General features: G+C 40.8%; 1 protein-coding gene across 3 annotated transcripts; it reads left to right on the top strand.

Moving 5' to 3' along the window:
• Nucleotides 1–178: 178 nt before the first annotated feature.
• On the top strand, nucleotides 179–19357 carry ZNF384 (zinc finger protein 384). 3 transcript variants are annotated; one of them, XM_039338736.1, is made up of 10 exons: nucleotides 367–506; nucleotides 1469–1566; nucleotides 2513–2583; nucleotides 2665–2905; nucleotides 3377–3701; nucleotides 11808–12032; nucleotides 12582–12764; nucleotides 13554–13632; nucleotides 15449–15607; nucleotides 15801–19357. In XM_039338736.1, the coding sequence occupies exons 3-10, from the start codon at nucleotides 2518–2520 to the stop codon at nucleotides 16089–16091; spliced, it is 1569 nt and encodes a 522-aa protein (XP_039194670.1). In that variant the 5' UTR covers nucleotides 367–506; nucleotides 1469–1566; nucleotides 2513–2517; the 3' UTR covers nucleotides 16092–19357. The 3 variants fall into 3 exon arrangements, with proteins under 3 accessions (XP_039194668.1, XP_039194669.1, XP_039194670.1); XM_039338734.1 differs by lacking the exon at nucleotides 1469–1566 and having other exon boundaries at nucleotides 179–506; XM_039338735.1 differs by lacking the exons at nucleotides 1469–1566; nucleotides 12582–12764 and having other exon boundaries at nucleotides 183–506.
• The last annotated feature ends 5080 nt before the right edge of the window (nucleotides 19358–24437 follow it).

Genomic DNA, 24437 nt, shown 5'->3' with positions numbered 1-24437 from the left:
GAAAGGGAGAAACATGCTCTTCCTTAAATGCCGCCAGAAACCACGCCGCTTCCGAGAAGCTGTGAGGCGATTTACAGCCCTCCGCTGCAATGCCCCGGAAGTATTAACTCAAACGCCACCTCCTCAACTCGGAAGTGATTTTTTGCTCCCTTTTCCGGTGAGGAGGAGGTTGCCGTTGCCGCCACTTGGGCCAGAGGCTGGGGGGCTGTCTTCGGGGGCCGGGAGGGGCAGATGAATGGGCAGCGGGCGGGAGAATATGAGTGGCTTTCCTCGACAAGGAGGACTTCCGGGGTTAAATCACTCGGAAGCGGAAGAAAAGGGCTGCCTGCTGTCCGCCTGGCTCTCCGGGGGAGCGGCGGCGGCGGCGGGTGGCGGAGGTGGAGGCGGAGGTTCCGGGGCTGTCCCATCGCAACTGGTGGCCCGTGCGCCGCTGGACTCCGCGTCATCTCGACCACTATTCCCCGCTTCAGCCCGGGCGAGTCGGAGAGCGAGGGGCCGCGGGCGGGGTCAGTGCCAGCGAAAGGGCGCGAAGGGAGCTGGGGGTGCGGATGTGGGCGAGGGGTCCTGGGGTAGGGGGCCCTGGTTTTCCGATGGCTCCTCACCGATGGCTTCGCTCTCTGGTGCCTCGAAGGCGGGAGGGAAATTGATTATGACTTGGGACCGACTGGAGGAAAGTTGTTCTTCGTAGCGTGCATCGTGATCCTCTGCAGACAAAATAAAGCCTGTCATTGGCTGTTGACAGTTTTAGTTTTTATGGTGACCCTGGGGGTTCAAAGCCTGCATCCCTCTGAATAACGTTGCCAAAGGAAAAGGGAGGATCGGTGGCTCCCTAACTTGCTTGTGGGCTTCCCTGGAGCATGGGGGTCGGGCTTTGTAAACTCATGGCTTGATCTAACATAACGTATTTCAGAACGGTATAGATCTAATTTCCTCAACTATATTTACTGTAGACGGTTTCTTTAGATTCTCCCCCATATATGCACACATTTAATTATACTTGCTTTCAGAATGTGATAGACATTTAGGCCTGTGCTTGGGATACTTAAATGATCTTGTTTGCCATTTGTCTTTGAAGTCTAGTTCCTCGAAACAGGTGCATGTCCACAAGATGAGATTGGGAGAAAGATGGAGATGGAATACAGATTTCCAGGAAAGAAATAGTCTAGCACTGCAATTGTAGAATTCATGGATTGTTCATTTTTGAATAATTATAGCAGGCTTTTGGTATATTTCATCTACAATTTTAGCATTTTTAGGCTGAAAACTGCCTTTAAAGAATAGCACAGTTTTTCTTTGGGATGTTTGAGAGTATAGGAATGGGTTGCTAACTAGCTGTGATCTGCTAATATAAGTGTTAGATAACATACATACATGCCTTGAATATTTCAAAGTTCAGCCTGAAACATGTTTATTAAATTTTGGCCATTTCAATGAAACCAAGAATATTTGTTTTTTAATTGCTCCTTAGTTATCCTTCAGCACAAGAGAAACTAAATCCATTGTGAGCTCTATCAGAAGTTGGAGGCTACTGAAATTTGAATAAGTAATTTAAGTGGCATGTTCCTGGTATGTCTGTGTCATGCTATGTAAACTTTGTAAAAGCTATGTGATCAGGAGTTTCCAAGCCATAGATCTTGCTTTTCTACTATCAAGTTTTTAGATCAAAGATTATTTCACAGTCGTATAGCATTGAGAATTTCTTTTAACTTGTTTGATTAAAAATATAGCAGTCTGAGATTTTGCAAAGTGAAAGAATAAGGACTACATTACATCACTCATCATAATTTTAGAAGCTATGTATAATATTCTATTGGCAGGTGAGTGCAGAAATACAGGAATTTGAACCAGGACCTTTTTCCACAACTGGAGAGAGAGTGTCCAAAATTAGGATATGGTTATTTGTGGCTGATTGAGTATGAAATCCAGTAGTGCAACTTCCTCAACAGAATTAGAAAGACAATTCCACCTCTCCTACATAATGTGTAAAATGTTTTCTGAAAGATTGAAAAATTACCTGGGAATGCAGTTTTCAGCATATAATTTGTGTCCCTCATTGTATGCCAGAGAATTAAACAAGATCAGTTCTTGCAAACTCCCAGTATTTGGTACATTGGTAGATTCACAACATTGAGGTGCAAGGTCCTTTGCCGGTTCTTGGTGTTAAAATGGAGAGTCAGTCATTTCTAGTGATTCTAAACATCTTGCTGCTATGTTTTGCTTGCCGTCTTATCAATATTTTTGAAAGATACTGAGAAATTGGAATATTGATATATTCATACCATGTTTTTTCATGAAAATTGTAACTATGTGAAACACGATTTCCTTTAGATGATGTTTGGGAAATTTGAGAGATATTTTAATGTTTAAAACATCAGAACATGCTAGTAAATTTGTTTACAATGAACAAAGTCTCAGAACCAGAACTGGTATTGTGGAGGAATCAAGATGGTTCTTAGTACCATATAGATATGACATAGTTTGACAACCAGCTTTGTATCTTTATGTCTCCCAGCTAGAATGGAAGAATCTCACTTCAACTCCTCACCGTATTTCTGGCCAGCAGTGCCCACAGTCTCGGGACAGGTAAGGAATATCTGATATGTAAATTGCTTTTTATGAAGTTCGGCCCGTGACTGTTCTGAAACTTTTCCACTTTCTCTTTAGATTGACAACAGTATGTTCATTAACAAGATGAAGGAGCAGTTGTTGCCCTCAGAAAAGAGCTGTGGTCTGGCTCCTCCTCACTACCCTACTTTACTGACTGTACCCACTTCTGTGGCTCTTCCCACCAACATTTCTATGGATTCTGACACCAAACCAGAACATCTTACCCCAGTCAGCCAGACGTCAGTAACACAGAACATCACAGTGGTACCAGTGCAGTCTACTGGGCTCATGACAACAGGTGGGATAATTTAGATGGCTTAGTTGCTAACTCAATGTTTTAGGTTGTCCTTGATAAAAGAATATAGTTAAGCTTTTCTTAGACGTTGGAAAAAGGGCATTCTGATTAAATGTGTAATGTGACCTAAATATTGCTGTATCATAAAATATGTGTGTTCAGTTTTTCATCTAGATAACAGCTGATCTAGTCTAGGAAGTAGAATCACACTTGCCTGGGTGTGTGGCTTTATTGAAGCTTGCATTCATACCTTTTTTTTTTTTCTCCTCTGAATTTTTTTGCAGCAACTGAGAGAGGTAGATCGAAGGTTTTAGGATGAAGCTCGTGCGTGAACATTTAAATCTGAGCCCTGCAGGCCTAGCCCAGTAGCAATTATACATAATTATATTAATATGGTTTCCTTTCTTTGACACGCTGAAAGGTGGATTAGGACTTGTAGGATTTGAAACGATCCTTCTGTTTTGTCTCATACAGGACCTGGTCTGGTGATAACTTCTCCCTCTGGATCTCTGATGACCACAGCATCTTCTGTGCAAACCTTTCCCATTTCTGCACCCATGATTGTCTCAGCTCTTCCTCCTGGTTCCCAGGCAGCTCTCCAAGTAGTACCTGACCTTTCTAAGAAGGGCATCCTTGCAGAGGGTGGGGCAGTGAGTGCTGCTGGCAGTATCACCCCTAAGGCTCCCAGAGGAAGAAAAAAGAAGCGGCTGCAGGAAAGTGGCCTGCCGGAGATGAGTGATCCTTTTGTGCTACCCCATGAAGATGAAGAAGACCAGCACAAAGATGGCAAGGCGTACAGGTGAGATTGCGGGGATTTGAAATCCTGCATTCTATTTGACAGTTTTTATAGCCTACCCAACTCAAAAGGCTCTGGGCAGATTTCACAAGAATGCATATGAACAAGTAGTATTTCATTTGAATTACAGGGGAACTGTCTTCTTCCATGATGTGGCATTCTAGTTCATTGCGCTTCTGGTTTACTTGTGATTTAGGTAAGAGGGAAGTATGCAATAGAACCTAGCAGGTTATACTGAACAAAAACTTGTTGCTGGCTGGCTTTTATAATGTAGTTGATTTTGTAAGTTGATCTTTAAATTAGCATAATGTTATATGCAACTGCATGCCAGAACAACCTATGTGAATTTAGTCTGTCCCTCATGACTCCATTATGTGAGTTACAGTTTTACTCTTTCTGGCAGTGGTAAACTTTATATAGCAGTCGAAGTTTATTTCATGATTTATCCACTCTTTTCCACCTGAAGTACCTGAACAAAGTACTTATGTCTGGTTCTGGTATTGCTACTGAATACATTAAACTCTTGAGGCGCTAGTGAAAATTATCAAGGGCTATCTATGATTATATTATGGTATCTAATTCTGTCTGACAAAACTGTAGTAGACTGGATGGTTGTGTTGTCCTTGTTTTGGGATTGATAACGTATTTTAATATAATAACATAGTTGGATTGCTTGTATGAATGCAATAATATTTTTCTGAAGAATATATCTCCAAGATAATTTGTACTATGGATATTGCTGAACGGACTGGGCTTGGGAAGAGGCACTATAGTCCCACAAACCAAAAATCCTACTTTTAGCATGTAGCACAATAGGCTGTGTTTGAAATTAATATCTTTTTGGAGGAAACTTATTTATTTATCGGTGTGGGAATCTTGCACTTGTGATACTGAGTGTTTCCAAATATATTAATTTGCCTTGCCCTGTTTCTCTTACAATTGCCTTTAAAGCGACATTTGTACTTGTAGCATCCTTGTTAATGAAAAATGCACTTTGTACATAGAATTTGTGTTGGTGACCATAAGGAAAATTGATTTATTGATTTGCGCATTTATAAGTTGATGTATATTTTTTCACCATATAGTGGAATACTGGAAATACCGTTTATATGAATTTTATGTCATGTCAGAGGGCAGCATCTAATGAATATCAACTGATATTGGAAAAGCTAAGCAGAGATAGATTTGCCTAGTAATTGGATGAGAGGCCATCAAGAAATTACAGTTTTAACGATATCATTTGGCTTAATATCTATATTTTTCGGGAATGAAGAGATATGATTATTTTCTTCTCAGGTCATTTAGAAAGCAAATATGGAACGCCTTTCAAATCATGGCAAATGTTAAGATCTAGGTATATTAAACCCAGTTTGAAAGCTGCTACTCATATTTGCTTAACAGATAAGCAGTTTGATTCTGAATAACGTGAAAAGCTGACCATGTGGGATAAGTCAAATCTGAAAATAGCAGGAATGAAGTTCTATTGGAATATTTGGGCTGAAAGGGGAATTTACATAGCCGATTTTAATGGTAGTTTTACAGAATTTGAGAGATAGTTTTTTTTAATTTGTCTTCAACATTGCTCAGCAATACAGTACAGACGTAACAACTATTTGTTTACAAACTCTTACAATACCAATGAGAAAAGTGACTCACTATTAGTCCTCACACTTAGGACCATTGCGATGCCTCTATAGTTGTATGATCAGAATTCAGGCCCTTGGCCACTAGCATGGTTTTATTATGATTGCAGAGTCCCATGGTCAAGTGATCACCTTTTGCAACCTCCCAACCAACTTCCAACAAGCAAACTCGAGGGGGAAGCTGGATTTGCTTAATGATCACATAATCCACTTATCATCTGCAGCGATTCGATTAACAACCATGATGCAACTAGCTTAACAAGGGCGCAACTAGCTTAACAAGGCCTCACTTAGCAATGGAGGTTCCGATCCCAATTGTGGTCGTAAGTCGAGGACTGCTTGTACATACAACTGAAACATATATTAAATAAGCGGTATATAACCCAGATGCTTTATCTGAGATGCCTGCATCTATTGTACTCTTAAGAAATACTGTGCTTGAATTGAAACAAATAATTCAGTTATACAACACATTAAAACTAAAATAAAAGTTAGCATTTGCTATATATTTGATCTGTGAGGGGAAGAACTGGAATATCCAATTTTGAAAAATCAATGAATCCAGGCTTTTAAAAATGTGAAATATACATTATGAATTTAAAAAATGAAACTAGTTCATCAGAGAATATTACTTCATGTATTTTGCACTCTTTAAAGTCTATTTTAAAAGAGATGAATTTGAATGTTTTTTAACTCATATGGCTGGGTCTTGTTTTGTTATAGCTTTGTTCTTTCAAATTTTAAATTTATATGTTAATATAATTTTGGGAAAAATATTTAAGGAATATAATTAAATTGTATCCCAAAATATGGATAAAAAGGAGAAAAATGTCTTAAAATTACTATAACTGATGTGGAAGAGCAGATTTAGAAGTGTTATGAAAGATTCATAATCTGCAAAGCAGAAAATGGTTATTGGTCAAAGAAAAGCATTTATGAGAAAAAGTGGTCATACAGTACCCCAAAAAGGACAAATAGTCAGGGTCTGAAGTGTTACAACCCTACAGAGGAATAGAATGATTAGATTCCCAATAAGGCTATGTATTTTAAAAACTGTATGTAAGCGTTTTGTCAGTTTTCATTTTTGCCCAAATGTTCTATAGAAACCGTTAGGAACAGGGATAAATTTTCTCTAAAGTGTAAGTAAAATATTTCTTTTTCAAAAAATTTTTATATTAGGTAAAGTCTTTGCCAATTTAAAAAAAAAAAACCAACCTTGAAGATTCTTTCACATTTTTCTTTAACTATAACTTCTGTACTAAACTTTGATTGCAAAAATCTTATTTTCTGTTTGATGGAGTTCATAAATATCCCAGAACCTCAGCATTTATATAATATACTGGCAGTTTAAATAACCAATATAGTTGTCAGGTGTAAAGTTCTTTTTGCTTCCTTCATTGGCACTTCTGTGCCATTCAGAAGGGCGCATCAGATCCAAAGAGAGTGGAGTATACAACAAGGAGCCAGTGGCAACAGGCTCAGCGGTTTTGGCTTCTTTAGATTACAGTATGATGTGCAAGACTGTAGTTGCCAAAATTCCTATAGACTTTTAGGTGTAATAATTAATGAACCCAAAGAATGACTCAGTTGAGGTTAAGTCATTGACTGGGAATTCATTGAAACTCTTGAAATAGTCCCCACAGGAAACAACTCCATGTGTCTGAGTTATAATGCTGGCAGCTCCTGTTCGCCACCTCTCACATTTTCTAGGATATTGCTGTTTTCTGTACAAGCTTTATATTGATGGGAAAGATGAAGGGGTAAAATTTCTGGCTCCAACCATACATTACATAGCTAGATCCTCTGGGGTTATTAGTGTCAATTTCCTTCTATTGATACCATAGCTCAATTTTTTTAAGAAATTAGATTTAACTACTCAACTGATTAAATCTGGACTCTTGTTTTCATATTAGATCTGGTGGAATCATCTGAAATTAGTGGTCCCTGTTATATTAGATTCCTTTTAGCTTATGTAGCTGAAAAGATGTGGACAAAATGTCTTGAAAATAAGATCTAAAGTCTGTTTTATGTAGACAAATCAGCCACGGTGATGCTTGGTGTAGGTAATTTGTGGGATGGTTTTTGGGTATTTAAAGAGTGAATTTCATTTTTTTATCTCCAAGGTTTAGGCATCCATTTTAAAAATTCCCTGATCTCCCCCCCCCCCAAATGAAAAAGTGTCCACATTTTTAGCCCTGTCTTTTATGGATGTGTATGCTAATAGGCTTTGAGTTGGCCTTCAGAAGACTTTTTTGCCTTCTTAGTCTATAGCAGGGGTGTCAAATTGCTGGCCCATGGGCCGGATGCGTCGTAGTGAAACTGCACCCACCCCATTGCTGGCAATGGAATAAAAGTTGTGATACATCGCAACACGTCATGTGAGGTTGTGAATTTGACAACCCTGGTCTATATTGTTAGACTATTATATTCCCTTTTGCTGCTTATTAATTTATATAGAACTGTTGTGGGAGGCTATCCATAACTTTGGAACGAGATGCCTTCAATAAGTCTAGGCTGATATTTAGCCTATTTAAACTAAAATTTACTTCTTCTCAGTCAGGGAGAGTTCCCTAGACTCCCTGCCATCTTTGAGGAAGTGGAAATGGCAGCTAGTATGTTTTCATAAGCAAAAGTATGCCAGATATGTCTGTTCTTAATGCGATCAGATCTGCCAGTGATTACCCATACCTTTGTTACATCACAATTTTATTACTGCAGCATGTTTTATGTAGTGCTTCAGGCAGAGCAAAAGGCAGCACCCACTGGATACATAGTACTGTGTATTTGCCTGTGTTGAAAAGTCTGTTCTGGTTACCAGTTGTGTTTTCAACTAAATTCCAAATACTTACAGTAACTATCTTTAAAGCTCTAAGCAGGTAACTACTTATCTCAATATAAATCTATATACTAAACTTGACATAGGAGTCTCTCCTAGATTCCAGACATCTGTTTCTTGGACATGTGAGAGACGGTTTTTCCTCCTTGGCTTATGGAATGCAGGGGATTATAGTTATCATTACTCTGGCCATTTTTAGTCGACGAATCAAGACATTTCCCTGCAATTTGGTCTTTTTAAGTTGGGGTAATTATGACTTTTAATTGCTTTATGTTCAGAATATTCTTTCTAGATTCTGGAGCACCATAGCAAGATGAGATTAACAAGAGCACAACTGATTAGTGGAGAGATTCTACTATACCAAACTTTAATTTAGAAATCAGGATATTGAGTGCAATTATACCTCTTTGTTGAGAATATTTGCTTTATTGGGAATATGTTTGTTCTTATTTTACATATGCTCTAAAGAAGCTTAGAATGCATTTGTGAAAGATAGTTCCACTGCTGCAGAAGTTGAGGCTTATCAGAAAGTTGTAAGTTGTTGCAGTGTTTTGGGCTATATAATATTCCGCTACTATTACCATATATATTTGCACATAAGCTATGTATTTTAGTACAAAAATAAACCCCCCCAAACTGGCAAATAAGATAACTTTTATTGTCATTTTTTTACTGTGGGCACACTGGCACACATTAAAAATGAAATTCTGTTGCCTGCTTATCTATGAGCTTATCTATGATTATCCATGAAAAGTGTGTGTGTGTGTGTGTGTGTGTGTGTGTGTATATATATATATATATATATGTATTGACAGATAAGCTAGCCCTCAGATTTTCAAAAATACCAAGAAAAATGTGGCACTATTGGATAAGCTAATAATGAAAATTAAAACATTTTTGAAAGTTGGCTTATACATGAGTAGCACATTTTTCATGATATTTTGGTTAAAAATATAAGGATCATATTTTTATTACTTATATATTTATTAGGACCTGAGGGCAGAACAAGAAGCAACAGATAGAAGCTTGTTAAAGAGATAGCCTACCTGAAACATAAATTTCTTGACAGAACAATTAACCAATGGAACAGCTTGCCTCCTGGAATTGTGGGAGTTCCATCACTAAAAGTTTTCAAGAAAAGATTGGACATTTGTCTGGGATGGTAGAAGGATTCCCTCTCCAAAGTCCCTTTATAGCTTTATAATTCTATGATCCTATGCAAGGTTTTCATGAGTTTTTATGTTACCATTTATTTGGGCTATCTGGTCTTAGAAACACCTTGTATATACTATAATGACTGAAAAGAATGGAACATAATAGAAAGGTTTAAAAACCTAATTAAAGTAAATATATGCATTTTTCATCTAGTACAGACATGTCAAACTTGTGACATTGCGCAATGTATCAGGACTGTTTTGCCATTGCTGGCAATGGGGTGGGCGCAGCTTCCAGCCCCACGGGCCGGCAGTTTGACACCCCTGATCTAGTAATTTAATATCGTATAATATTAATTCAGTCAGAATAACAGAATAATGAAATAACAGAATTGGAAGAGATGTTGGAGGTCTTTTAGTCCAACCTCTGCTCAAGCAAGAGATCCTATACCGTTCCAGACAAATGGTTATCCAGTCGCTTCTTAAAAACCTCCAGTGTTGAAGCATTTACAGTTTCTGCAGGCAAGTCATTACACTGATTAATTGTTCTAACTGTCAGGAAATTTTTCCTTAATTTTAGATAGGTTCTCTCCTTGATTAGTTTCCATCCCTTGTTTCTTATCCTGCCTTCAAATACTTTGGAGAATAGGTTGACCCCTTCTTCTTTGTGGCAGCCCCTTAGATATTGGAACACTGCTGTCATGTCAGTGGTAAGTCCTTAAACTTACCATTAAATCTAAATCTAGAAACATATTTCATCTTCTCATTTTTAGAATATGAAGATTTTTTCAAATTAGATAACAGATTCATTTCCCAAATTTATTCCTTCATATCACAAGAATGTATGTTTCTATTTATGTATGATTATTCTATTTGCTAAACCACAGGCTCAGTGGATTACAGCTCTTCATCAAATGAAAAATTCCGTATTTTAAAAGTATGATTTTCCATCTCATTTATGCCTTTATTATATATCTTTCCAAATTTGTATTAATTTATAGTTTTATTTGAAGTTATGGCTTGACAAAACCAAAGCACATAGGTTAAGGAGCCCTCAAATATATATATATATATATATATAAACTATACACACGCACACACATTAATTTTATTGGTGCATATATAGAGAGAGAGAGAGAATCAAAGAATATATACTGTATATAATACACATTTCTGATGGATTAACTTCATTCTTAAATCCTAAAAAGTAAACTTTATATTTTTAAAAGCCTGGACTCATTGATTTTCTAAGATTGGCTATTTTATTCATTCACAGTTCAGGTATACTGTATAACTAATATTTATTCTATTTTTCAATGAATAGTTGATTGCACTTCAAGCACTGCATCCAGGTGTCCCTGAGGTGTGGCCTTCGGTGTTGTCAACCATATTTATATTGGCTTCTGTCAGTTCTGCCTGCTGAATGGGTCTTAGCCAGAAACTGAATGAGAAAACGGGAGAAGGATTTTCATTCATTAGTTTAAGTCAAGGACTGGGGACTCAAAGATAAAATGTTACTCTTGCATGAGATGATTCCCTGCATGAGAGGAAAACTATTAAACTCCAGTTTTCTGTTTTTAAACACTTTGTTTCTACTGGTAATTACTTAGGAAATACCACAATTTTTATATAAAAAACTTTATCATGACTCCTGCTATCTGGGTTCTCTTCTTCTAACTGTGATAGGGATGTTTTCCTCAAGTATAGCTTCTCTCCTTTTCTATAAGCCTGAGGAGAATATTTATAAACTTGAAAGTTACCAACATAATATGCTATCTATCCATCCATCCATCCAATATGAATACTTTCTAACACTTTCAGAACCTAAAGCATTAAAAAAATAAAATATTTATGTCCTCCATTGTATAATTGAAATGTAATCTATGATTTGCAAGATGTACTTCTTGAAATGATGTTATGGCTTTATTTGTATTAGAAATCTCTAAAACAAATATTTACAAATCTGAAATGTCTGCACTGTTTAGAAGCGGATAGGAGCATTTTGAAATGTCAGTGTGCTGGCTCGGGATTAACAAATTGTAGTACAAAACATCCTTCTCAACATGAAGTTGAGAAAGAATCTTTTAAATTTCAAATTCCGTGGTGATTAAAAAATGAGCACAAAAATATTTTTAATTGGCTATGTCTTTCCTGGTACTTGTTCTAGTTTCTTTAGTTAAAGGAAGATCAACTACTCCCAGCCTAATAGTCTCCAGATGTGCTGAGCTACCGTAGTACTTTTACTATTCCCAGGCTAAGGGAATACTATTCCCAAACTAAGGAAGGCCTTCCTGAAAAAGCTGAATCCGAATCAGTTTTATTCCTTTACCTCTTAACAGAATTGGTCAGGACTGGATGAGGGCAGCCTTCTTTCAAGTGACAGAATCTTTCTGATCAGTTGTGAATGATTCTAGGGATACAGATATTGGGCTGTCTGTGAGTGACTCTGTCTCTTTCCCCCTCAACCTGGTCTCAGGTGCCGGATGTGTTCCCTGACATTTTACTCCAAGTCAGAAATGCAGATCCACTCCAAGTCCCACACCGAGGCAAAACCACACAAGTGCCCTCACTGCTCCAAGAGTTTTGCGAACAGCTCCTACCTGGCCCAACATATACGCATCCATTCAGGAGCTAAGCCCTACACCTGCAGCTACTGCCAGAAAGCCTTCCGCCAACTCTCACATCTACAGCAGCACACACGGTAAGGTCCAGTGAGACTGGGGAGACATCCATGATGCATGCTGTCAACATCGTAGCATGAGGCAAATGCCCATGGGGAGACTGCTCAGAGCATCTCGGCCATTTCCTGCCAGTTGGTCCATGCTTATTTTGTGCAGAGAGCAGAGGGGCCTTTTAATGTATGCTATCTGGTCCTTTGCCAAAGAACAGTCTGAGAAAATGGAGAGGCTTATTGAGTCGTCAGAGACAGGAGTTCTTATGATGTCTGGGAGACTGAAATCTGTAGGTGCAGGACTGACAGCCTCCCCACTTCACATCACAAAAACACTTGCTGAGCAGCTTCTTCACCTTGCTTCCCCAGCCTGGGATTTCTCATACACACACTCCCACCACTCCCAACTCCTCTCTCTGGCCTCCGGGTCTTGCATTCCCTTTTGTGGAGTTCAGGGCAAGTATCCCACTTGGTTTTCCTCCACTGTAGTGAGACAGCATGGTACCATTCCTCATGTTGTCATTGCTAGCCTGCTGGCGGTCATGTCCAACTGCTGCCCCTGCTCCTCCTCTTCGGCAGGATCCACTCCAAGCTCCATACGGCGGTTGTCAAGCCACACAAGTGCCCTCACTGCTCCAAGAGCTTCGCCAACACGTCCTACCTGGCCCAGCACCTCCGCATCCATTCGGGGGTCAAACCCTACACGTGCCGTTACTGCCAGAAGGCGTTCCGCCAGCTCTCCCACCTACAGCAGCACACACGGTAAGGGCCAAGGAGGCTGGGGGCCCAGCCTGGCCCCCCGTGCCGTCAGCATGCACTATTTTGGAGCACACACGTCAAGCATGCAAGGAGGGGGAGGGATGAAGCCAGCCCTGTCAATTGGAAAGATGTGGCCCGCCAGAGAGGAAGGAGTGGGGGCTGCAGAGGAGACACTGACCATGCCAGGGTAGAATATATTGGCCCAGGGAAACCCTCTTTCACTAGCGGGGTCTCAGAGAGAGAGAGAGAGACTGAGGCAGGCATGCACTAGAAGGGCATGAAGCTACAGGGAATAAAGAAGTGGCACTGTACCTGTGGAATGTATGACAATGTTCCTTGATACTTTAGAGGATAAATATATGATTTCCTTAGTTATTTTGGCAGGCATTGCAAATGTGCGTGAGCAAGCACATCCTTTGGCATGGTGGAGGGCAGAATTAAGAGAAGCAACTTCAGTTTGGACTGAGATCCTGTTCTCCAGTCCTTTGCCCTGGTACTGCCACAGGTGGCTGAAGTAACTGAAAGTTTGCCTCTTGCCTGTGAGCTGCTTGTCCCTCTCCTTTTGTGGCTGCATGCTCTTGCGGGCTTTCCTTCTGAGCTTAGTTAGCTAAGCTGGACTGGGAAGGAGGTGGCATGTGGCTTGATCAAAGAAACCAGGAAATAAGTTGGTGAAGGGCGGTGCGTCTCTTGCTTGCCTAGCTCAGCTGGAGGGCATCTTCAGAACATCTGGGAGTGGGTTTCTGTACTGACGTTTCTCCTGCTAATCTTTTCTCTCTATCCTTTTTGTAATAGGATTCATACTGGAGATCGACCCTATAAATGTGCTCATCCTGGCTGTGAAAAAGCTTTCACACAACTTTCAAATTTGCAGGTAAGGCTTTAAGCTTCCTCTAGGTTAGTCTTTAAAGGAATTGACCCAAATATCCAAAAACTTGGGATTGTGGTTGGAAAGCATTGGGGAGTCCTCCATCCTTTCTCTGCCAGCATTCTGTTTTTAATCCAGGCTGAACATCTGTGCAATTATTCATAAACTGTTAACCACATTTTAAGGATGTTGCACTTAGCTCTTTTTTATTTCATTGGAATCAGTGTTGAATTACTAGTAATCACCATCCAATCTATAGTTGATATTAGTAAAGGTAAAATTGCTCACTAGACATTGTAGACTGTTTAAATACGATCCTAATCAGTGGGTAGCTTTGAATCAAAAGAAAGTTGACATTTATATATAGGGAGGAAAGTTTGTTTGTTTGTTACAATGTGTCATTTGATTTTGTTTTTAACTTTTGTAATCATACAGTTTATACCAACAGTTACTGTTAAGAAAATCTAACATTATGTGACCAGCAGCCTGATTGTGAACTATGACAAACCTAAATAGTTTTGAAGAACAATAAATGTGATCCTGAGAATCTGTTTTTATTAGGTTAAGAGGAGACTGGTGATTCAAAGGAACTACTTTATCAAATGTCACAGATAAAGAATCTAACCTTGCTAAGGCCCTTGTTCAAAAATTACCAGAGGATGTCATTCCTACAACCAGTACAGATCTTAATTTAAATATGCTGTTTTAGGTCTTGCTTGCTACCTTCAGTTCCCAGATTTGTTGCCAAGTGGAAGCATGTGTGGCAACCACAGCTATACTGCTCAGCTTTAATAGATTTTAATAATACTAACACATTTATTTGATTGTTTATTTGCTTAGCAACAATAAACTCACAGCTGTGGCTTTGCCTTTGTTTTTGTATTAAATTGAAGTCTACAGTATATACATGACATTTGAAATAGCATGATGTATAATTTAATTCTTCGGGAAGGTAAATTGGATGTAACCTGCAAATTTCGAACAAATTTGGGCAAGTTAAAACCATAACAAATGATAGGGAATATGATTACATAAATATTACGTAAATTGCCAGCTTAGAAAATACCGGTACATAGATAGCACCCATGCCTGTGTATACATATACGTGCATGATTTTTATTTAAGAAATGGCATTATTTATTATTATTTATTTTGTTTATTAAACTTGTTTGCTGCCCATCTCAACTGCAAGGCGACTCTGGACGGCTTACAACATCAAAGTAAAACCATGAATAAATATATATATGTGTGTGTGTGTGTGTGTGTGTGTGTGTGTGTGTAGGTCTTCATACAAATACCCGCGAAAACCTCAGAAAACACACACACACACACACACACACACACACACACACACACACACACACACAAATATGTAAAATCATAACAAAAATACAAATTATAACCAAAACTAAAAGATGGGGAGGAAAAGAACAGAATGTACAGGGGAGGGAGATGGGAGCTGCTATTAGTTGATCAACCACATCCAGTGTGGTGCTCCCCGGTCAGAGCCCCAAACTAACTGGCACAGCCAGGTCTTCAGGCTCTTGTGGAAGGTCAGGAGGGTGAGAGGTAAACTCACCTCAGGGGGCAAGATGTTCCAAAGGACCAGGGCTGCAGCAGAGAAGGCTCTTCTCCCAGACCCTCCCAGCCAGAATTCCTTGACTGAGGGGATCCGCAGCATGACTCATCGGCCAACAAAGTGGGACTGGCCTGTCCCAAACGGATGAGATGGTTTCTCGAGTAACATTAATAGACCTCCAACGGGATAAGACAGTACAAGGTTTGAACTCACCGCTCTTTTTCTCACTCCCCACCACTCTAGTCCCACAGAAGGCAGCACAATAAAGACAAACCCTTCAAGTGCCACAATTGCCACCGAGCATACACAGATGCCACCTCGTTGGAGGTTCATCTAGCCACTCACACAGTGAAGCATGCCAAGATTTACAACTGCTCCATGTGCAATCGGGCCTATACCTCGGTAAGCACAACTTAATTGAAAGAGGGGAACAACGGGAGAACCGTTTGGCCACTGCCCTCAGAAAGAGAGCCGGGGAAGCAGATTTCTGCTGTGCCCCATGGGTGTGCCCTATCCTCTCAGTGAAATGGAAGAGTTGGCCTCTCCACTTGTACCCATGGTTCTGATTTTATTTTGTGCCTCTTTTCCACTTCAGGAAACATATTTGATGAAACACATGCGGAAACATAACATCCCCGACCCCCAGCAGCAGGTGGCTGTGGTCCAAGCCCAAGTCCAGGCTCAATCGCAGGCATCGCAACAGCAGCAGCACTTCCAAGCACAGGGCAGTGGAGCAGCAGGGGGTCCATCTGGAGAAAACCCGTCCCATCCTCCCCCACAGTGTTCTTTTGACCTTACCCCTTATAAAACTTCGGAGCACCACAAAGACATCTGTCTCACGGTTAGCACCAGCACCATCCAAGTGGAGCACCTTTCCAGTTCTTAGAGACCATGTCTGAAGAGGGGAGTGGAAAACTTCTCCTGCATCATCTGTGCCCAAGGGCAGTTCTTTTGTGACGGCCTCTCCTCATGCAGCAGCCTGTGACAGCTTCCCTTAGGGGGAGGGAAATGGGGATTCTATCTATTTAGAGGGCCACTCCTTGGCTTTACCATTAGTGCCTCCAGAGGCACAACCTTCCCCTTGTAAACGGGACAGAACTCTCTTTGTGCAAGAAGAGGGCTCCTCCCTTGCAACAGGCCTCTCTTGTTCATGAAGGGAACCCCACTTTCTCTCTCACTTGATAAGGAATCCAGCAGAGATGAGAAATGAGGGGATACCAGTGGATGAAAGAAGCTTCAGTAATGACTGATTGCAGGTGAATGAGGGTGACCGGGAGTCTTCCAAAGATTCTCTTGGGGTGTAGACTGGAGAACGTTCACTCGTTATGTCGTTCCCTCACTCCTCTCTTTCCTGTGAGCTGGAGGAAGGAAGAATGGTTGCTCCTGTTCTAGGCATCAAATGTTGTTCGGCTTACAAAACCTTGGAGGTAATGGGATGTTGCCAGTGACTGACAGCTGGGTCTGCATAATCCATTATGCTAGGGGGCTGTGGGGAGTGCCTAATCTTTTCCCAGCCAACTTCAGGAAGAATTGGGGATGGGAAGGTGGGTACTGCAACTTATAAACTTACGTGGTTTAACCTCCACCGTAATGTTAAGCCTGCTGCAGGCATCAAGTCTAAACCAAAAAAAAAAAAAAAAATGCCTAGTGGTAAGAGTGCCAAAATGAACCTCCCCCTCCCCAAGAGACTGAGGGTTGTTTTTCTGTCTTCACTCCCCTCTCTCCCCCTCTCTGCAATAAGTGCAGTCTGGAACCCAAGGCTCAAAGGAGGTCTTTGGGAGAAGCCCCAGGGGAAGGGAACTGTTGGGCTACTTCTCTCTATGTGCGGTCCAGATGCCTCTTTCACTGTCCTTACTGCCAAGCCAGGCTGGATATAAGATGGCTGTAGTGTGGTGATGCTTGGAGAGCAAGAATCAGAGGAATCTTCCAGGGGTAAACAGTGGAGAAGAAGAAATGGTGGAAACAATCATTCCTGCACTGCACAGAGAGACCAATTGGAAGGGAAAATTTTCCAAGCAACAGACTCGAGCCCTCTCCCCACTTGAATTTATATATAAATATAAATATATATATATATATATATATATATATAAATCTATATACAAATAGTGGATAGATATAACTATTCACACTTCAACCCCATCCAGCCTGCCTCTGTCCTTGCTGTAACTGTTTCTATCCGTGTTTATAAAACCACATTATCCTGGCACACTTTTATTTTCAGTCCTTGATTTTTATCCTTCATACTCGATTGCTGCCTTCATCTTCAAAGTATTTCCCCCTTGCTTTAGTCTTGTAATTTCTTATTCCTTCATTTCAATATTCTGGTTATTCCTTGGGCCACAGAGGCACAAAAAGAGGTTCCCAAAAGCTAATTGGGATTTAAGTGAAAAAAAAAAATGTCTCTAATAGGCCTGCAAATGCTGTAGATTAAAGAGTGGAAGAACTTATTTTCAAATATTGGTGCATAAAAACAAATCAGTTCAGGTGCCTTTCCAGACACATGAAGATTCTGCCCATTGTTGGCAATAGAAGGCAAGAATATGAGATTTGCTTGTTCTTCCTCAGTAATGATGGAGCTTGTCCAGGGCAGACTGCTTTCTGTGCAATTTGCACTGCTTACCTGTCTGCTAAAAGTAGCATTGTGTGAGGACAAACTCATGAGTGACTTGATGATCCCTGACATTCGGGCTGGACCAGAACTGATTGATGTCTCTCCCTCCTGCCTTCCCCCTCTAGGGCACACAAAGGCCTATTGAAATCTAAACGGTGCATAAACATTTCAAGATTGTGCTTTGGCTGCAGGGATTATGGTGAACTTGAGTGTGTGTGTGTGTGTGTGTGTGTGTGTGTGTGTGTGTGTGTGTGCGTGCTGTTTCTATGTTGGGCATGGGTATGAATTTTATGTGCATGTGTCCCTACACTTTAAGTGTACATGCACGTCTGGTAAAATCCTGCACTTCCTTTCCCTCAGGGTATTAATTTTCTGGACCACATAACACGTCCATGATCATTACAAGCATTGTAAGAGCTACAACAGTTATCTCCCTTGTTTTCTGAGCACAAGGCTGAGAGGATGATGAGAGTGAGCAGACCTTGATTCAGAGCTGTAACTAGTTATGTGCTAATTTTTCTAGCTTGACAGAAGATGCTCACATTCATGAGAGAGATTGATGATTTTTTTTCCAGAAGCTTCCTTGTAATTAGACGAATGGCTTGAAGGGCCACATAGAGTGCTACAGAAAGAGTTCTTTTCCTGACAGGGCAGTGGAAAAACTAAGGCTGTGGGCAGGCAATAACTTTTTATATAACTGCAGCAAGAACACTGCTAATACTTAGCACCCCTCACGCATTTCATGTCAAGAACAGAATGAGAGTATTCTAGATCCTCAATTCTTGCCTGCTCTCAGGTTCCTGTTAGAACAGTGAGCATGCTGCTTTTTTCCACTTGTCATTTATCCTTCACTGTGCAGATTGTGAGAGGCTGAGAATATTGTCCTCTACCAGCCATTGGAATTGGGATCTGTGACCACTATCCATTTTTAAGAAAAAGCCTGGGGGAAATTGCTGCAACAATGATGGAAATTAAAATAAGTATACACATTTGAAGAGGCTGAGCGGGTGGGGAATATAAAGGTAGCTTGCCTATGTGTGAAGAGACTTTACCTTTTGCCTCTGTCTTACATGAAGTTTTTGGATCAGTATTCTCACTTCTAAAGTTATTTACAGAGAGAGGACATTACAGAAAAATGAAGCTTGGATGAGAGAAGTCTACAGTTTTCCTTATGGTGACAAATAAAGCACTTTTCCAGAGATGCAGTGTTAAGAGTAACCAATAGAGACACAACAAGAAATGACAAATGTTGAGGCATTTGGCAACATTTGTGTTTTCCTCGATATTTTTCTGTCTTCACTGAAGAGGACTGGTTACTGAATGTTAAGGAGACAAATTTGTTTGCTCTTACCTTTTCAAATTGCCACATTAGTTCAGTGTGGGTAATTTTCAGCTGTTCTTAAGAATCTTTCATATTGCATTTCCCAGAGGAAGGGGGGGTATTTTAAATTTCCAACCTTAATATTGCATTAGAATTTTTGTATTTAATTTCATTACTTTTTTTAAAGAATAAATTCCAAAAGCCCTCTTAATGTTAATGAAACTGTGTTTGTGTTTGTGGTTCAGTTCTCTACCAATTAAGGATGATAGTAAGATGGTTATTGGTGGATCCTCTATGTTCAAAGCCTACTAGAAATTATTAAAATATATGCTGTTACGGCCCACATTTTCCTGAAGATTGCATGACCATGTCTTTGTACACATTATTTCCTTTTTGCCCTTTTCCCTTTGTGCTACTTTTAAAGGAGGAGTGACTTTTTTGTCAGATTGATGCTATTCTTTATTGTGTATGTGGGTGCTCTGTTCTCTGATCTCATCTGGATCAAGCCTCTTAATTCTTTTCTCTTATTTTTTTTTTTAATCCGTTGAACTTGTCTTTTGCTCAGCCACTAGAGAAGCATGGATTTATGAATGTTTTGCTATTTCCTGAGAAACTCCCAGGTTTGTATGAATTTTGTGATCATTAAGATTATGAGCCTGGATGGCCAGAGCTCAGAAATGCTCTGGGTAGCCAGAATTCAGCTCATATGTGGTTGGCTTTTAGTATTTCTACATCAAAGATGGTTCAACAAATTAAATCAACTAATGAAACAGTTGAAATTACTGTACTTAATCAGATGAAATTAACTAGCAAAAATAGCAATGGAAATAACCCATTCAATAACCCATTTTTTTAAAGCTTGGGGAGATATCTTTGTCTAGATTTTTTTAAGACTAAGGGTCCAGCGAATCTCAACTTGTGATAAGCATTACAAAAATATAGCATGACGTTTCCGTTTACCTAGCCTTGGAAGATAAGCAAACCACAGAGGGGTTTTCTATGAGAATTGCAGTAGGCAAGCAAGTTTATGAGACAAGATTCTCCTGTATAACTTCAGTCATTTAGTCTAAAAAGTATATTGATCGAGAGCAATGTGTTTATGTTAACACTGATCCTCATCAACCTATTATTACTTCGAACCAACTGACATTCACCTGTCTCCAAAAGCAGATCCATTGACAATATTTTTCAGATGTCCTATTGGAATCTTATAAAGTAACAGATAAGCTTTGTCTAGGGCAAATTGTGGAATGCTGGGAGTTGAAGTCCATATATATTTAAGTTGCTATGGTTGACAAACACTGGTCTAAGGGGTACTTCAGCTGGGAAAGCTGCTTCATTTTGCATGAAGTTGCTTAGCCCAAATTGGTCAGTAGAGACTCATCAATAGCTTAGGCCAGTGGTGGCGAACCTATGGCACAGGTGCTAGAGGTGGCACTCAGAGCCCTCTCAGTGGGCACATGTACTGTTGCCCCAGCCTCACCTCCCACCGCGACCCCCTCCTATCCAGCAGTCCCCCTGAAGGAAAGTCACCCCTGAGCGTGGCCCACACAGAGCAGCGCAGCCAAGGACATGGCAGCCATGCAGCATAGACAAGACCCTGCCCTCACACCCATCATACACAGATGATGCTGCAGGGCACGGGCAGAGGGTGTAACCGCCATAGCGCTGCTGGGCTGCCTGGGCGATCTGTGGTGGGCCCTGGAGGCGGTAAGTGGCCCTGTGGGAAGGCGGGGAGGGGGATGGGAGGCGGGGCAGGGGGTGGAGCGGGTGGTGCCAGTTTTTGGGCACTCGGTCTCTAAAAGGTTCACCATCACTGGCTTAGGCTATACATCGGAATCTTAGGACCAAGAGTGAATTGAAAGCGTAAGACAGGAGTGTTAAACTGCCAGCCAACGGGCTGGATGTGTCATGGCGAAACCATTGCCGGCAATGGAAAAAAAGTCGCGACACGTCACGTGACATTGCAAGTTCGACACCCCAAGCGTAACAGGTTGATTTGAATTATTTGTAATAGATCTGATGAATATTTTTGACCTAGTTATAGTAAATGAGACTGCTCAAAGCATAAGTGAATTTGCATATGAGAAACAGGTATTGCTGAATACAGAAAACAGATTTGCATACTAAGCATAAACTAAGTCTAAGTAATTTATAATTGGTACTGAACAATGAATCTTGACATTCTAATTATAAAAAAAAAACCTCCAATGACTATTTCAAGGTTAGACCCTTCTGTGTTTCAACCACGTTAATTAGGTTGTATGTTGTAATCAATAATAAAGCTGCCCAGAAGTCCAGCTAAATTAAGATGGGTCACACTCCTAATTGTTTTAGAACAATTAAAGCTGATTTGGGATTGAAATCACGTCTGAAGTCAGATTGACTATTGATCCGCTTCAGTCTTACACAGGAGTGTATCATATCCTGTAGTAAATATGCACTGAAGTGAATTTATCTCACTTCAAAGCCATCACAATCCCTAGTGTAAACGAAAGCTCTCTTTTTGGTTAGCATTATAACTCTTTCAAAGAGGCAGAACTACCTGTCCTCACAGATGGATATTAAATTACCCTGCAGGACAAGTAAAGCATATTCTTAATGGGCTACTCTCTTTTATCTGCTAATTTATGTCTTCAGGACATAACAGATTCTTCCAACAAAGCCCTGAGGTTTTGGTAACTGCTACAAATTGCAAGATTGATCTATCTGCAATTATTATCTGCCATTTAATTGTGGATGTTAGGGCAAGCCTGATACGCATTACCAAAACCTGGATGAACAGCCGTCTCTCAGAGATATAGCCACCTGAAATTCAGGTTGGCACCAACTGTGATCCCAGCACATGGTGGGGATGGGAATAGATACTGTCAGCCATGAAATTACTAGCATCAAGAGGCTCTACTCTTCAGATAACTGAATGTGGGACCTTTTTTATGTGGTCAGGCCCAAAGTGGGGTAGTAGTTGAACTGACTGCTTTCACCTGCTGCATGGACAGCATCCCCGCTAGGGCTGCTTTGCCTAATTGCTGAGGTGGCAGTAAAGTTTCCCAAACTGTATCCCAAATACAGGATATTGTCAACCAACCTTCCCTGGCCAAGGGATTGAAGTGACCCAGAGGTTCTGGCTGCCATGACACCCATATATCTGACCTAGTTACTGAGGGCCCAAGACACATAAGAGTTCTCGCACTGTGTCTGGGTTTTGTACCAGGGCAGCCATAATGTGACTGAAAATTGGGAGGCATCAAAGTTATTCTTTGTCATGGACATACTGCTTTCTGATTGCTATGGATTTTGCAATAGGGAAGGTCTTAGGTCTGTGATGGTGAACCTTTTAGAGACCAAGTGCCCAAAAACCACCCCATCCCCACCCTGCCCGCCACCCCGTCTGCCCACAGGGCCACCTGCCTCCACAGCCCACCGCAACAGATCGCCCAGGCGGCCCAGTAGCACCATGGTGGCCACACCTCCACCCGCGCCCTGCAGCATCATCTGCGCATGACAGAGCGCGAGCACAGAGTCTTGTCCCTGCTACCCAGCTGCCATGGCCTTGGCTGCGCTGCTCTGTGCGGGCCATGTCCGGGGGCAACTCTCCTCTGGAGGGGCTGCTGGTGAGGGGGTCATGGGGGAGGCAGGGCTGAGGCGAAGGCACGTGTGCCCACAGAGAGGGCTCTGAGTGCCGCCTCTGGCACGCGTGCCATAGGTTTGCCACCACTGTCTTAGGTGCTTGAGAATCCAGTGGGTTTTCAGTTTCTTGAGGATCTGATGAGACCTTAGTCATCCATTAGAATAAAGGGGCAACTAGAATATATGATTGGATACACCAGAGGGGTTAAAGGTTGGATTCAAGCAGTAATCCACACTTCAATAATAATAAATTTAAAAGCATATGCCTATCATTTACTATTAAATAAAAGTTTTCCCCCGGCTGTTCGGGGAAATCTAAAAAAAAGTAGAAATGGTACTAACACCAAAGGCCCAGCCCTTTTCTTATACTGCTTTATTTAGCAAATTTCTATAGCTGCCCATCTCGTAAAAAAGTGCCTGTGGGCATCTTACAAGCAAAACAAAAAAACCATATCCCAATATTTTACTAAATCAGACATAAATAAGAAAAAGCATAAAGGAATAAAGAACCACAAGATTGTGGGAGGACAATTGTTATTTAGTCTCATTCAACTACTTCACAGACTTGCCATGAGATTCCTAAGATTGAAGGAATAACAACATTTTCAAAGTTTTCTGAGGGGTCCTTGGTGCTCTCTGAGCTTGGTTGTTTTCTTGCAGATATTTCACTGATGGTGTTACCTAGTTTGGGTAATGAAACATCTGTAAGAAAATAATCAAGCTCAGAGAGTACCCCTCATTTCAACCCTGAGCTACGAATATTCTCCTTTATTGATCAAGGCTTTCTGGAAGGCTAGCAGAGATGGGGCTAACTTCACCTCAGGGAGAATGATGTTCCTGAGGGTGGAGTTATAGCAGGAAAGGTGCATCTTCTGGGTCCTGACCACTGGAACTCCTTCACAGGCAGGAGACCCAGACCATACTTCTTCTGCTAGACCTGATGGATGGATGGGTAGATATAACTGGGAAGAGACAGCTCCTCATTGCACAACATACATATAAAAAGACTAGAGTTTTGACTACACAGTTGTGGCCATCTTGAGCTTTGATCTCCAAAGACTCATATTCTGTATAAATTCTAATTTGTATCTTGTGATAAGCCCTTTCATTTCACAAAAAATCAGCCCAGATCTTGGGCAATCTTACATTACTATGGCAACTTTACAAAGCTGGGCAGAAAATTCACTGTTTTGCTCCAACTGCTGTGTTGGAATTTGAAAACTTGCTTCTCATCTTAGGTACAAATGCAATTATTCTTTCCTTTCTCACCATCCCAATGGTGTCCTTCCTTCCCTGCCTCTTATTCACCCAGCTTTATCCCCATTCCTAAATAAGCATTGGCTAATCTAAAAATAGCCAGGTGGAGGTAGATTGTGAGAGGGGTTATCTTCCCCAGTGCTTAGTGGAATACAAGGTAGCGACCTCCTTACCTTCTTTCAGAAACACAAAAGGATCCTGCAGATGCTGGATCATTGGCTATCACTGTTAGAGGGGTCTGTCTGTTTGAGATAAGATTTCTAGATCATGGGAAAGTGCTATTGAGAAGGCCCTATAAATTAAAGGGCAAAAAAGAGGTAAATTAGAAAATATTCCTGAGGAAAAAAATATGACCCTAAAGAAAACCGAGATGGGCAACACCACAAGCACACTGTTGGAGTTGTCCTGTT

This window comes from Crotalus tigris, unplaced genomic scaffold, assembly GCF_016545835.1.
Source record: "Crotalus tigris isolate CLP2741 ecotype Arizona unplaced genomic scaffold, ASM1654583v1 scf7180000017716.2861928, whole genome shotgun sequence".
Lineage (NCBI taxonomy): Eukaryota > Metazoa > Chordata > Lepidosauria > Squamata > Viperidae > Crotalus > Crotalus tigris.
This window is presented reverse-complemented; position numbering and strand designations above follow the sequence as displayed.